General features: G+C 39.5%; 1 protein-coding gene across 1 annotated transcript in view; it reads left to right on the top strand.

Annotated features, from left to right (window-relative positions):
* Positions 1-13,019, top strand: part of kif21b (kinesin family member 21B) — a 64,252-nt gene extending 51,233 nt beyond the window's left edge. Inside the window, exons 28-34 of the mRNA XM_034869510.1 lie at positions 546-749; positions 1,163-1,327; positions 2,071-2,188; positions 2,278-2,448; positions 7,594-7,793; positions 10,405-10,541; positions 11,888-13,019. Coding sequence (XP_034725401.1) covers positions 546-749; positions 1,163-1,327; positions 2,071-2,188; positions 2,278-2,448; positions 7,594-7,793; positions 10,405-10,504 — 958 coding nt within the window. The 3' untranslated portion in view covers positions 10,505-10,541; positions 11,888-13,019. The remainder of the gene's footprint in view (positions 1-545; positions 750-1,162; positions 1,328-2,070; positions 2,189-2,277; positions 2,449-7,593; positions 7,794-10,404; positions 10,542-11,887) is intronic.
* The last annotated feature ends 792 nt before the right edge of the window (positions 13,020-13,811 follow it).

The raw sequence follows: 13,811 nt of genomic DNA on the forward strand, positions 1-13,811 counted from the left end.
TTTTACAATTACAGCTCTAAAAGGTTAGTTAAACATTCTGTGAACTATGATTTTTCATTCTCTTTGATAAAGATTGATACTACTCTCAGGCATGCAAGTCATGTTGATCTTCTCATCTCACTGCAAGAATGCGATTATGTGTATTTTCCAAAATATAAAACAATACCCTAAGTACGTTCAATAAACACCAATTTTAAAGAGACAATTTCGGATTTTTGTGGCTTTGTGTGTAGGTTAAACAAATGTCATATGGGTTAATTAGTGAACTTTAGAGATATTTGTTTTTGCTTTGAGGAGAGCCAGGCTGGCTGTTTTTCCCTGCTTTCAGGGTTTTTCCCAGCTAGAATCTAAAGCTAGGCGCATAAAATGTTTATATTTTGCTAGTATAAAACTATTCTAGTTCTAAATGACTCCTTTAATGTGGTATACATTTTCTTCTGTGAATGTATCAAAAAGTCAGATTACTGACAATGAGGCATGTAGCAAAAATAATACAATACATAATCTAATATGCGTACAAGTGTCAACCCCAAAAAAGTATTTTAACTGCTCTTCTCTCTTCTTGCAGATCGCACCTGTAAGATGTGGAACCTTGTAACAGGTCAAGAGATCGTCACCCTCAAAGGCCACCCAAACAATGTGGTGTCAGTCAAATACTGTCCTTCCTCCTGTCTGGTCTTCTCTGTCTCCACCTCCTACATCAAGGTGTGGGACATCCGTGACTCCGCCAAGTGTGTTCGCACATTTACGTAAGTTTCCAACCTGCAACAACCCAGATGGAACAGTTTGGAGCAGTTGATCTTACAAATTGCGGTTGGGTGGGGGTTGGGGGGTTAGTGCTCGGAAGCATGGAAGGGAGGGAGAGGGGACAGTATGAGGAGGAGGGAGGGGAGAGCTAGCCTTGTTTTGTTTGAAAATACTTTGAATGTCAACAAGAAGTGCTGTCACCCAGCATTGCTTAGAGCCCCTTTCAAGTAGCAGAAAAGTGACAAATTATATGTGGGGAAATTTGATGTGAAGTGCATCCAGAGGAGGTGACGGCTATAAAGTTCTGCACTGTTCTTACACAGGTCTCTGTTTCTGTTTTTAGTTTCTTCACGTTTTATTTTTCTCCCATTTGTCCCTCTCTCTTATACTTTTTGGCTTCTCTTTACCACCACAGTTCATCGGGGCAGGTGGTTTCAGGGGATGCATGTGCTGGCACCACCACCCGCACAATAACCTTTGCACAGGGCGAGTGTCAAATTAACCAGATAGCCCTCAACCCATTAGGATCTGTGCTATATGCTGCTGCTGGAAACACTGTTCGCATGTGGGACCTCAACAGGTAAGTTTCTCTATACATTAATTTAGTCATAGATCAATTTAGTAATTGAAATACTCAAATTGTCAGTCGGTCATTTATGTATCTATGTATTCATGAATTCTTTCACTGATTTATATGCTAAGTTATCCTCGCATTCATTGGTTCACTCATGCAGATCATGACAGCCAACTCTAAATTCATTTAGATGTGGATGTATTCATTTACTTGTCAGGTGTTGTTTTTTTTTGCGATCACATTTGTTTTATTTAAGTACATAAGACTTCAGATGTTAATCAACCAGAGAGCTGATTAACATCTCCCTTAAAAAGGATGTCTCAATAAAGCACAGGAACGTAGCCCTGGTGTATATCTGAGTATGTTTTCTTTCTAAGGCACCCATTTTTGAAATCCAGCGGCATCGCAGTCTTCTTCTCAGTTTTATGTGTCTAGAGGGAAATGATTTAACAGAATGCACCAGACAGTTTATGCTGAGGGGCCCGGACCCAATTAATGGTGCATACCAACCCCCGGAAATGAAAAATGATTGTATTAATCAATTCTTCAGTATCCTCTCTGTCTAAGGCATAGCTATTGCTCTGCAGTTTTACTTCACTCGTGTGATGGAAAGTGATTTAATTTAGTGAAACCTTGAAAATCAAATTCTTGTAAGTAATGTGTGTTTGTGTATGTGTGTTTGTGTGTGTGTGTGTCCTTGTGTGTGTGTGTGTGTGTGTGTGTGTGTGTGTGTGTTTGTGTGTGTGTAGGATGCAAGGGATGGGGAAGCTGACAGGCCACATTGGCTCTGTCATGTGTCTGACAGTTGGACAGTCTCTGCTGGGCAAAGACCAAGTCATCACTGGCTCCAAAGACCATTATGTCAAGGTAATGCACACACACATTCAGACCATACCTGAGTGACACATATGCAGACATGTCTGTTTACAGTCTCCTGCTCCCTGTTGTCTCTTCAGGTGTTTGACGTGACAGAGGGAACTATGGGTAATGTAGGTCCAGCTCATAACTTCGAGCCGCCCCATTATGATGGCATTGAGTGTTTGGCTGTACAGGGAGATGTGCTGTTCAGTGGGTCCAGAGACAACGGCATCAAAAAATGGGATCTGGAGCAGCAGGAACTCACTCAGGTGTGTGTCTGCGTGTATACCATGTGTTGTTTTGTTGAGATTTGTGTTATGGATGAAGAAGAGGCTTCTTCTTAAAGCCTAAAACATGTCTCTTTCATCAAGCTGAAACATACCAACACTCACAAAGGGCTATTTTAAATTAAGACTGCATGTGTTGTGTGATTGCGTGAGGTCAGGAGGGTTGAGTTAAGCAGGAAGCAATGAATTTATATTCATGTGGATACATCAAAGTTTAAAAACCCTGTCTTTGCTTCAGTGCTGCTCCTGACATTTGCCATAAGCCTGTAGGTAGGAGCATGAAGAGTCCATCTTTCTTTGAGGCAATTAATTCATGATCCCTTGACCCTTATCATCTTGTGAGCAAAGCCAATCTTTCCATATGGTTCATGTAGTGCAAATAGAAGAATAATGTGGAAAAATTCAGTGAGAATGCCACATTTAAAAGACAGCTTCCCTGCTTCTAATGTAGAGTACTGATTTTGATAATCAGTTGATAGATTAAGTAATTTATCAAACAAGCAAGATATCTATCAGTAGTACTTTGAACTAAATGTTAATGTCAGCATGCTAACAGGCTCACAATGACAAAGGTTATAGCTAACCACTACTTTGGCTAAAAATGACAAAGATTTGATGGTTTCAGCTTCTCAGATTTTATGATTTGCTGCTTTTCTTGGTTTATTTCTTCAAGATATAACCATTGGTTGGAAAAAAAAGCAATTTGAAGATGTGTCCTTATTTTAGACTACATGTTTAAATGATTAATTAAAGAATTAAATAACTGAGAGTGAAAATAACCATTAGTTGTCTTATAGATATTTGACAAAACACACATACCCTCTGCGCCCATACATCCCAGTAGAGACTGTATTTTACTCGTTATCTGACACTGGCTTGGCTGTGACACTTAAAAACTGTGCTGCCTGCCTGTTGAGTGTTCAGATGGTGGACAGCTCCCTTTCATGTCTTCCTTTACCTAGAGTGATTTTCGGTTGAGAAAGTCCACAGAGTGTCGCTATGTGTAATGTGGCAGGATAGCACTGTGTCAACATCAAGGCGTTAGAGCCCACACACACCAGAGCCACAGGTTCCAGAGAGAAAAGTCATTGAGTGTGTGTGTCTTCGTAATGCATGTGTTGACTCCTGCAGTGTTATGCATCCTCTGTTGCCGCTGCATATGTTAATAGTGCATAACAATGTCCCTCGTGGGTGGAGGTGGCTTACTCATTTGCATGCTCGGTAATATGCATAGCAAGCAACATTTTTTTGTTGTTTGAATAAGTTCTGTTTAGCCTATGTTATCCAAACAGAGAAAACAAGAACATAAGCCATCATTATTTCCATTCAAAGGCGGAATTAAATCAACTTAGTCAGTGCTGTGGTCTGCGGCATATGACCTTAACCTCATTTGTGAAGCAGCCAACACAATCCGTTTTACAGCCTCTCTAACTCAGTAGTCCCTGTCTAATTATGTAATAGGATCAAATTGTTGCTTGGGGTACTATAGAATATATTACAGAAGACTCTGCCTCCTCCAGGATTGCTGCTGCAAGCTGTTCTGCTCTGACCCCTCTGTTAAAATGCGTACGCCATAGTGTGTTTTCTTGAGGGAATATGTGAACCAATTTGTTTATGATTACTCAACATTGTAGTTTAGGGTTTTCTAATTGCTTGAAAAATATTGTATATATATGCTTATGCAACTGTTGCTGCAGGGTGGTGTTGCTCTCTGAGGTGTTGAAAAGCACTGACTCATTTTTACCCACTGGTGTTGAATTGTTGCAGATTGTGAGTTAGATGTAATTTATGTGAGAACGTTCTCTTTACTTTTTGTACTTGCTATTCCCCTTCTTCACCTCTTAATGCTCGGCCAACTCCCCGTGGATTTGTGGACGGGGTAGGAATGGTCTCTCTAACGGTTCCTCCATTTTCTTTTTGTGTTGAGAAAGGCTTTCTAATTTGTCAACCTTTTCTGGCCTCTAGATCCCAACTATGAATCACAAATCTCTGCTGACCATCAGAATTAAGTTGTTGTCAAGTTGTCAGCTGTCATCGAGGGAGCTCCATATAGATTGTGCTGAAATGACACTTTATTTTAAACCATTCAAAATGATTAGTTTAAAATACATTTATATCAACTTTTCAGCTAAAAAGGAAATGCAGATGATGTTTAGTTTTAGGAGCTAGGAAAAATCAACTTAATCTAGCGCTGCACATAAAAAAGCAATCTGCCCATAAACGACCAGCACTGGACATTGCATCCTGTAATGACTGATGCCGGTTCCAGTATTTATGAAACAGCCAAACACAAAGAAAGGTCAACGAAAACACCTTTGATAAGACAATATTGTTTTTTACATAACAAAAATGTCTTTATGGATCCCCCTAAATTTGCAATATTTTACAATTGAACAGTGAACTTGTCAGTGCTCTCTGGTGTAATGGAGACACAGCTTCTCAAATATATCATTGGCATTACTTTACTGACATAACTTGTTAGTTTGGCCTAATGTATACCACTATGATGATAATCTAATCATATTGGCCCAGCCAGTTTATCAGTCTGGCTCTAATAGAAAATGGACACAATAAACCATACCCATTGTGGCAAACGCCATAAATCGTTGATTTCTGCAATGAAAGAAAATTTGAGGCAAAAAGGAAGGCCTCATAAATAGGTTAAAAGCATCCATTTTCTGCCAAGGGACATGTCTGTAAATGTTCACCTTTTGAAGAAGATATTTTTTTGTGTGCACAGCATTAATCCATTTCATTCTACCTGCTGTCTCCACATGGTTTCTTTTCATCTGTATCCATTTGGGTCATCAGTATGCCGTTTCTGTGTATAAATGGTCAAAAAAGTGTAATCTCAAATTTTACTTTCGTATAAGTTTGTATATTGTGTGGCAGTATACACCTTTGTTTATAAAGCAATGTGAGACCTGCATTACATTTTGTGGTACATATGATTACCTGACTCTTCTAGCCTGGGCCAGCTGGTTGGTCAAGTCACCAAAAGTTAAAAGATGACCTCAAGCTAGCAAGACCGTGTCTGTGGCCATCTCATCAATACGAGTCACTCATCAGGATAGGGAAATCATTCCTGCTGGCCGGTCAAAGTTTGCAAATGTAACGATGGCTATCAGCTGCGACCTATTGCTACGTTCTAGACTACATGGCTAAGCAAGACCATCTCTGCATCCATCTACATCTCTACATCATAGGCGGCACCCAGGCAAGCGTGGAGGAATTTAAAAGCGACTGTTACTTTTCTACTAGGCATCCTGCTAGCCATTGTGCACTGTTGGGCCGTGAGCCGGGGGCCTCCATTGGTTTCCAGCGGAATGTAGGGAGCTGTGGTGTCCTTTTGCCTGAGACTTGGCTGGATCCTGGAGCATGCACAAGTTGAATGAGCTGATGGGATAACATTTCACTGGAATTGTACCTCGTACAATTTCATGTGAAAAATTAAAAATTAATTGATTGATTATATTGATTATAGCCATTTGGATGATGTCACTATTTCAATCGTTCTTGGCTCGGACTTTTGTCCCGTAAGAATCACTGAACAGAAAGAAACTTAGCGCTGTTTCAAGTTCAAATCCCTACAGTAAAATAACACTGATTTAATTTTGCTCAGAAAAAGCACATACTTTTAAGCATGTTGCTCTGTTCAGATCACAAGAAATAGGGTTAAAATAGACTTGCATGCAAATGAGGAATAGACGTAGAATTAATACCTTACACTATAAATACAATAGGATTGAATTGAATGATGTACTGCCTATAAACACTAGAAAAAGAGAGTAGACTACCTGCAAACTGCATTGTGAAAAACAAAAAGAGGTAAACAATGGAAACAATAAGGGAAATTAACTTGATTTGCACGGTTATTTTGGTTGAAAGCTAATCTCAAAATGCAACATTGAAATAATGACAGAATCAAATCAAACGCAATGTGAAAAAGAAGATAAATGTAATAAAAGTTATCTCCCTGTGCATGTATTCCTCTGTTTAGAGCTAAATTAATCTGCAGCCCAGTTAGTTGAGATAAACAGAATCAAAACCCAGTGTTGGTGTGATAAAGTTTTATTAAAGCCTTGTGTAATCCAAATTGCTTTTTGTATGCTCTGTATTTTAAGAGTGTTTCTCAAATGGGGGTTCTTTGGAATACTGCAGGGTGTACATGAGATTTATGTATAATTCCTAAAATAATGATAGTATAATAATGAATGAATTTAGTGTTGGATTCCAAAAAATAAAAAATGTAGGCTAGCATTTGTGTGTTTTTCAGTTACAAGGTTGTTGTTTAGTCTAAACAGGCGCAGCATTGTACCTCTTGACACGGGCTTTAGGGGGTACATTATTGAAAAAGGTTTGAAAACCAGTGTTTTTAAGATGACCTTACCTCTGTAGTGCTGCTTCATCATAGACATGGTTCACTCTGTTCTTTCAATTAATGAAAAAAACTGTGGTAAAAAGCTTGATGTCAATTTAGCAGCTACTTGTAGGATGTTATTGTGTGTTACAGTTTGTTCCTTGCAGCAGAAGTGTGGAGGTTAGCTGCAGGAACATTTATTCCAATACATTAGCAGAAAATGGTGCTGTTTAAATGTCTTAAAGGCCATATGTACTAGGTCTGCCCATAGGGCTGAAATTACTCATAAATTAACCTTCTCAGTTTGCCAAATACTTGCTCTGTAATTAAAAATGAATACAATGGCAAATCATTGTACAGACCTTTATGATTCTACCTAAATGCTCTCACCATTGCCATTTCCTTGTCATGTCAATGTTGTTGTCTTGGTAAACATATGCAGATGATTTAATTCTTAGTTCACAAATCATGTTTGAAGCCATGGTAAGTTATAATAAACACACAGACACATGAGCTAAGAATAACTAAGTCTAAGTAAAGTAGTAGTGTATGTTGCCTAGCAACAATGTGCATTTTCCATTCAAGAAACAAACTGCCTTACTGATGATGATTTGCATCCATTCAAAATGAAAAATTCATGTTTTTCTGCTGCTATTTTTAGAACGCAATAACCAAGATGACTCACATTCCTTTATTTTTTATGTAAAAACATGATGTCATATCTTCATCTCTCTTTGACTTTGTGTCTCTCTGCTTTGACTCAACAGCAAATCCCCAACGCCCATAAGGACTGGGTGTGCGCTCTGGCATATGTCCCGGGCCGGCCCATGCTGCTGAGTGCCTGTCGAGGCGGCATGCTGAAGGTGTGGAACGTAGAGAACTTCACCCCCATAGGAGAGGTCAGAGGTCACGAAAGCCCCATTAACGCCATATGTACCAACTCAAGACAGATCTTCACTGCATCCAGGTAAGAAAAAGAAAAAAAACAAGTTGTTGACTCCAAGACCGCTATGAAACAATGTTTTCCATTGATGTACTGTTAAAGTGTCCATCAAATGGTATTCAATTTTTTGTTCTTTATCTGTCCAGCGTTCTCTTGATGTAGTGAAGGGATTAATGGGCAAAAAGACTCCCTTCTTTGGAAGATTATTACCTTTCTTGAGAGTTAAAGACACCTTTTATGACTTAGTAAATGCAATTAATTTTTTTTAATTACTGATGAATGTGTGCGTAGATTAAAGTACCATCACCTTATACTGATACGTACACAAGCATTAAAAGATAAGACAATATTCTACATTTTTCTTTTTGTCAATGAATAATGTGTGAAGACAAAAACAACCAATGAATGGATCCTGTTTACATGTATTGACGGCCTGAAATTTCCTATTAATCTGTCATAGAGATTGATTGTTGTCCAAAAACTATTTAAAAACATTGTTCATCAGTATCACATACAGTACACAGTCTGCTGCTGTAAAAACTCACTAGAGCAACAAATAAGTGTTGATCCAGTTCTGTACAAATACATTGTTTACTCCTGTTTGAGTAATGTTTGCTTAAAACTAGAGTGCCTTGCTGTTTTAGGAAATTACTTGGCCTTTAAAAAAAAAAAACTATACATTTGGAACATTTTAAGTTTGGGATAATTGGTAGCAACAAATGGACTTGGAGCTTAGAACCATATACACAGTAGGGAAATCAGAAACTATTAACAGATTTTATGAGGTCTTTTTTGTGGAATTTTTTGAAAAGAGCAAAAATATACATTAAGGCCAGCTTGATCAGAAGGCTTTGGAGGTTGAGGACCAGAGAACATAATGTTTATATTTTATATTTTTGAACTGGTGCACAGAGAGAGAGAGAATGCGAGTGAAATGCTGGACTATGAGTCATGTTTGTTTCATTTTCAATATTATTCTGCAGGTGTGTGTGTCAGCCTCCGTAGCTCAGAGAGGGTCATACTCTACACCCTGTTTTTCTCCAAATCTGTGTTTTGTTGAGCTCATAGCTGCATCCGGCAGGTTCAATGCTTGTTTACTGTTTATGTGGATCTGAGCGGGACTTTCGGTGTTCATTTTCCTTTCACTTCTCGTTCAGCTCGTAGGCTTTCACTGACACTGGCTAACTTCCCACTCCCTCTATTTCCTGTCTGCTCCTCTTCCTTTTTTTTTTTTTTTTTTTTTTAAATACTTTATTTAGAACTTGTCCAGACAGCAATAAAAAATAGAGAGAAAAAACAGACGAAACCAAAAGAAAAAAAAGCTGCACAAACATACTGTAGATGGAGGGCTGCCAGAGTATCAGAGTGCAAGATCAAAGTTTGCTCGGATGAAGGGTGTAGCACAGCAGCAAACACACAAATCAGACATTTAGGGCTCATCAAGCAAAATCAAAAATGGTTTCCAGACCTTCTAAATGTATTTTTGTGAGTTCTTTTTGTTAAACATAATCTGTTCCATTTTAAGCTTGATTTATGGTATTTTGGAGGCTCCACACAGAGCTTTTGCCTTAGCCTACCTATGTGTCCTAAAGAGTTATACTTGTGCGTTGCTTTGTGCGTCAATCTCAGCAGGGCCAGCATGTTTGTGTGTGTGTGTGTGTGTGTGGGAAGTGTGTGATGGGGGCAATTGAGAGAGTGAAAGAAAATAGCTCCGTAGTAAGTAGCAACTCTAGTGATGGTCATAGTGAGAAAAAACAAAGTGTCTTACCTGTACTTTCTGACTACAATAGGAAATCTGTAGCAGGAAACGTTAACTCTCCTTTTTGATTTCATCTTATTTAGAATAGAATACACTTTATTGTCCCTGAGGGGAAATTTGTCTTGGGCATAGTGCTACAGTTTGTTGCTTCACAATACAAACATGTAATAGAAAAAAACATTCTAAAATCAACATAAAATAAAATCAACATAAACATCAACATACAGAAGTACATACATACACGACTGCACAGACAGTACAACATCCTTAGAATTAATTGTAATAATTAAAGTGCAAAGTGCAAAAAGTGCTGGTGTATTTATTGCACCCCTGCTCTGCTGTGCTATGATTTATTATTGGAGTTCAGCAGATTGATGGTCGTTGGGATAAAAAATAACTGTAGCCTGTTTGGTTTACATCTCTGTACACGGAATCTTCTTCCTGATGGCAGAAGTCCAAGTTTACGCAGCAGTATAAATCAAGCTTTAGCCATAGAAAGCATTTCATTGAGCCAGCTCCTGAAACATGGGGACAGTGGTGACTCATTGTTTTATTATTTATTTTTTCATCTGCAACAATGCCTGCTCTAATAATTGTCTTCTGATGTGGAGGAAGGGCCAGTCAGAGCAACCAAGATCAGCCAGATTATAATACTGCTGAATATTTTTATTGTTTAGAAATACAGTTTTATATGTCACTCCCCTGTCTTCTCCTCATCTTTCTCTCTAGTTTCATCACTTCTTTACTCTTTATCATCTCCTACTGCCTACCGTCATCTTTTCTGTTGACAAATATTTCCTCGTCTGGTCTCTTCAACTCTGCCTTCCCACTCCTCCTCCTGTTCTTAACCCTCCTCCTCGTCCTCCCTGACCCCAGTGACTGCAGGGTGAAGTTGTGGAGCTATGTGCCAGGCTTGACCCCGTGTCTTCCTCGACGGGTCCTGGCCATCAAGGGCCGAGCCACCAGCCTTCCGTGATTGCCTCTTCTCCGCTCAGCGACCCTCCCTTCCTTTGGTACTGTCTTAACTAATTTCCCCCCTTTTTTTTCCCGGCTGCGCATCTCTTCTCCTGGACCTTTTCTCTTTGCATTTGTTCTGTTTCTATCCTTCTTTTCATTTTTGCACCAATTCTTTCATCAATCTTTTTGAAATATTTTTGTGTTTATAGCATGCTGCTGCTGATTTAGATTTTATTGGGGTTGCTGGTTTGTTTGCAGATCACTGCCTTCGCTGAGACAAACAGCGTCTTATTGACTGAACAAGTGATTTACAGTTTTGCCCAGAATAGCTTTTCTCATGTTTGCAAATCACATTAGTCTGTTGCTCCTTTTTTGGGAAATACACTTATTTATTAAATGATTTATGTATTTTTTTTTATTATTAAGAGTTAGATGAAAAGATTGATACCTCTCTCATGTCTGTTTGTTCAATGTAAGGCAACAGCCAGCAAACTTCACTTAGCATTAAGACCAAAAGAAGTGGAAATTGCTAGCCTGCCGCTATCTAGCCCAGCATTTAACCCACGTTAAAATAGAAAACTTGACATTTTTGCACTTGAGCTTGCATTGGCATTCACCAAATGCGATACAATTTGTGAGGTTTGGAGGTGCTGGTAGGTGGATTATGTCCCCTTTGGTCAGAGCCAGGCTAGCTATTTTCCCCTGTTTTAACTTTATGCTGTGTTAAGCTAACAGCCTGCCGGCCGTAGCTTCAAATTTATCATACAGACACGGGACTTGGTGTCAATGTACTCTCTAACTATGGGCAAGAAGTGTATTTCTCAAAATTGAATTGTTTATTCAACATGGTCCTTTCAGACCGAATCCATTCAATTGACATTTAGCATATCCTCCACACCAACCAAAGAGCATGGTGTTAATGGAAACTGTGATGCTGTTCTGGGTATTGCCTAATTGACCAGTGCAAGGCGTTATGATTAGCACCCTGGGAATGTGCAGGAACGTGAAAATTAAATTGACTGTTCAGTTGGGAGTAGAGTTGTGGGCAGGTTGGTTAGATTTACTCGTTGCAGTAATGAATCATACTTATTTCTCTACTTTTCTGAGAGATGTTTTTTCACTGACACCATGAGAAGGGTTTTTAATGAAGTGTGTGTGGGCATGTGTGTATAAAGTGTACTTTGAAGCCAATCTCTTTGCCTTATGTCTGATGTACAATGGGTTGTTTAGAAAGAAAAGATTACCTGACTGATGTTCTGTTATTTTGTCCCTTTGTTGTGTTCTCCTTGCTTCCCTTTGCTCATCATCCCAACCCTCTCTCTCTCTCTCTCTCTCTCTCTCTCTCTCTCTCTCTCTCTCTCTCTCTCTCTCTCTCTCTCTCTCTCTCTCTCTCTCTCTCTAGCGACAAGACAGTGAAGATCTGGTCGTCAAAGGTGTGGAGGAAAAGGTGACAACCGAAGTAGTTCCTTTGTCGGCCATCTTCCTGCAGCTTTCTGGCCTGCTTGCTTCTAGCAATGAGATGTGACACCAACAACACTGTTTCCAAGGCAATCAAGGTGTTGTGTTTTTTTCTTTGTCAAGGTGCAACCTTGACAAAGCTGAGGTTGAATATGTATTCAGGCAAAAAAAAGATTTGCCTTTCAGATTGTCCTTTTTTACTGCCAATTTGAAAGTGCCATTCAGGTGTGATGCTACTTGGACAAGATAAACTGCATCTTCCCAGCTGTGGATAGGCTAGGCAGAACAATTTCTCTCTCCTGGCATGAAAACTACCAGAGTCTGGTATGGGATATGGGACAATAAAAAGTGTCCTTCTGTTCTTTCACCAAGGTTTTACAATCCGTGTGGAACAGTGACAGATGAATTGGCTCAAAGACGTGCATGTATCCATTGAATGAAAGTCATGACGCTAGAGGAATTTAAATCCCAGAGAGATGTTAACTAACAACTGGGACCTCTGACCCTTTCCTCCTTTTCTTCCGCTCAGGACTGTTAAGTGTTCATTAGCGCTGTGACTGTTCTGACACCGAACACATTGAAGAGTCATGCTATAAGCTCATTGTGGTGGATGATCAATAAAAAATTGTTGATGAAACATCCCTGGACAATTACCTAAAACACCATCAGGTGTTTGTTTTTAGTTTTTTTTACAACGCCTTCCATTTGCTTTTAATGTTGTTGACATGGCTTTCAGTATGTGACTGAAGCTTTATGGTGTTCCACAAGCCGTGTAACGTTTTTAATGACACTTTCTTATTTATTTTTTCCCCTACCTCAGTTGTTTTGGATTTTGCCGTGAGGGAACATTTTTTACGGGTCTCTGTGTACAAACACCTAGTTCTTGGCATTTTGAAGTCTTTATACAATGCCTGGCTCTTCATCTCTGTGTGGATGAGTCCTCTGTGGTTTTCTGGCTATAAAACTGTCTAGCTGCTGACCCTGCAAACAAGAAAGCACACGTCCAGTAGCACAACTAAGGCCCCGGAGGATCTGACTGGATTGTAATATTTGTTCTGCAAAGTGCTAACTGCGACTAAAAACTACATCCTTGCAAATGCACATGACACAAACGGTACATACCCACAGCACACACTCCTAAGACATTTGTGAGTCGGGTACTCAATTGAGTGCCAGACCATTATCTCAACCATCCTACAGTACGTGGCCAACACTTGCCAGTTATCCTCAACAAATGGTAATAGGAGCCTCACCAGTTTCCCCCCTGCCTGCTTTCAGCTCCACTCTGATCTTTGAGGTTAGTGACTGTATCAGACTGACCAGCCATACTGAAGAGTCCACCTCCTTCCAAGCTACTGAACTTCTCTGGGAAGGCAATTTAATTAGAGGTCTTGCAGCTCTACCGTCTGCTTGTCAGGCAAGATTACTTAGGTGAAAGTAGGTCATAACTGAGAGAGGGATTTCTTATTAAAATCCCAATTTTCCTCCACCCACGTTTTGCTGCTACGTTTAAAGAGAAGGAGAAACTCGCGGTACCCGTGCACTGATATACAAATCTGCAGATTATGTGTATGCACAAACCATGGACACACAAACACAGGATTTTAGTGGATGTTTCGGTTTTCCATCTTGCCTGATAGGTCTTGGCATCCCTCACTGTGTTGATTTAGTGTCTCTTTAACAACAAAAATTCAGCACTGCAGCAATGCACTGACACACACACACACACACACACACACACACACACACACACACACACACACACACCTACAGGTAACAGTAATAATAACCAAAGTCTTAAAATTCCGTTCAATTTTCTTTGTTCTGAATGCGTGAATGAGCTTGGGCCTTTCTTTGTATCAGCTCAA

This window comes from Etheostoma cragini, chromosome 4 (genome assembly GCF_013103735.1).
Source record: "Etheostoma cragini isolate CJK2018 chromosome 4, CSU_Ecrag_1.0, whole genome shotgun sequence".
NCBI classification, from domain to species: Eukaryota; Metazoa; Chordata; class Actinopteri; order Perciformes; family Percidae; genus Etheostoma; species Etheostoma cragini.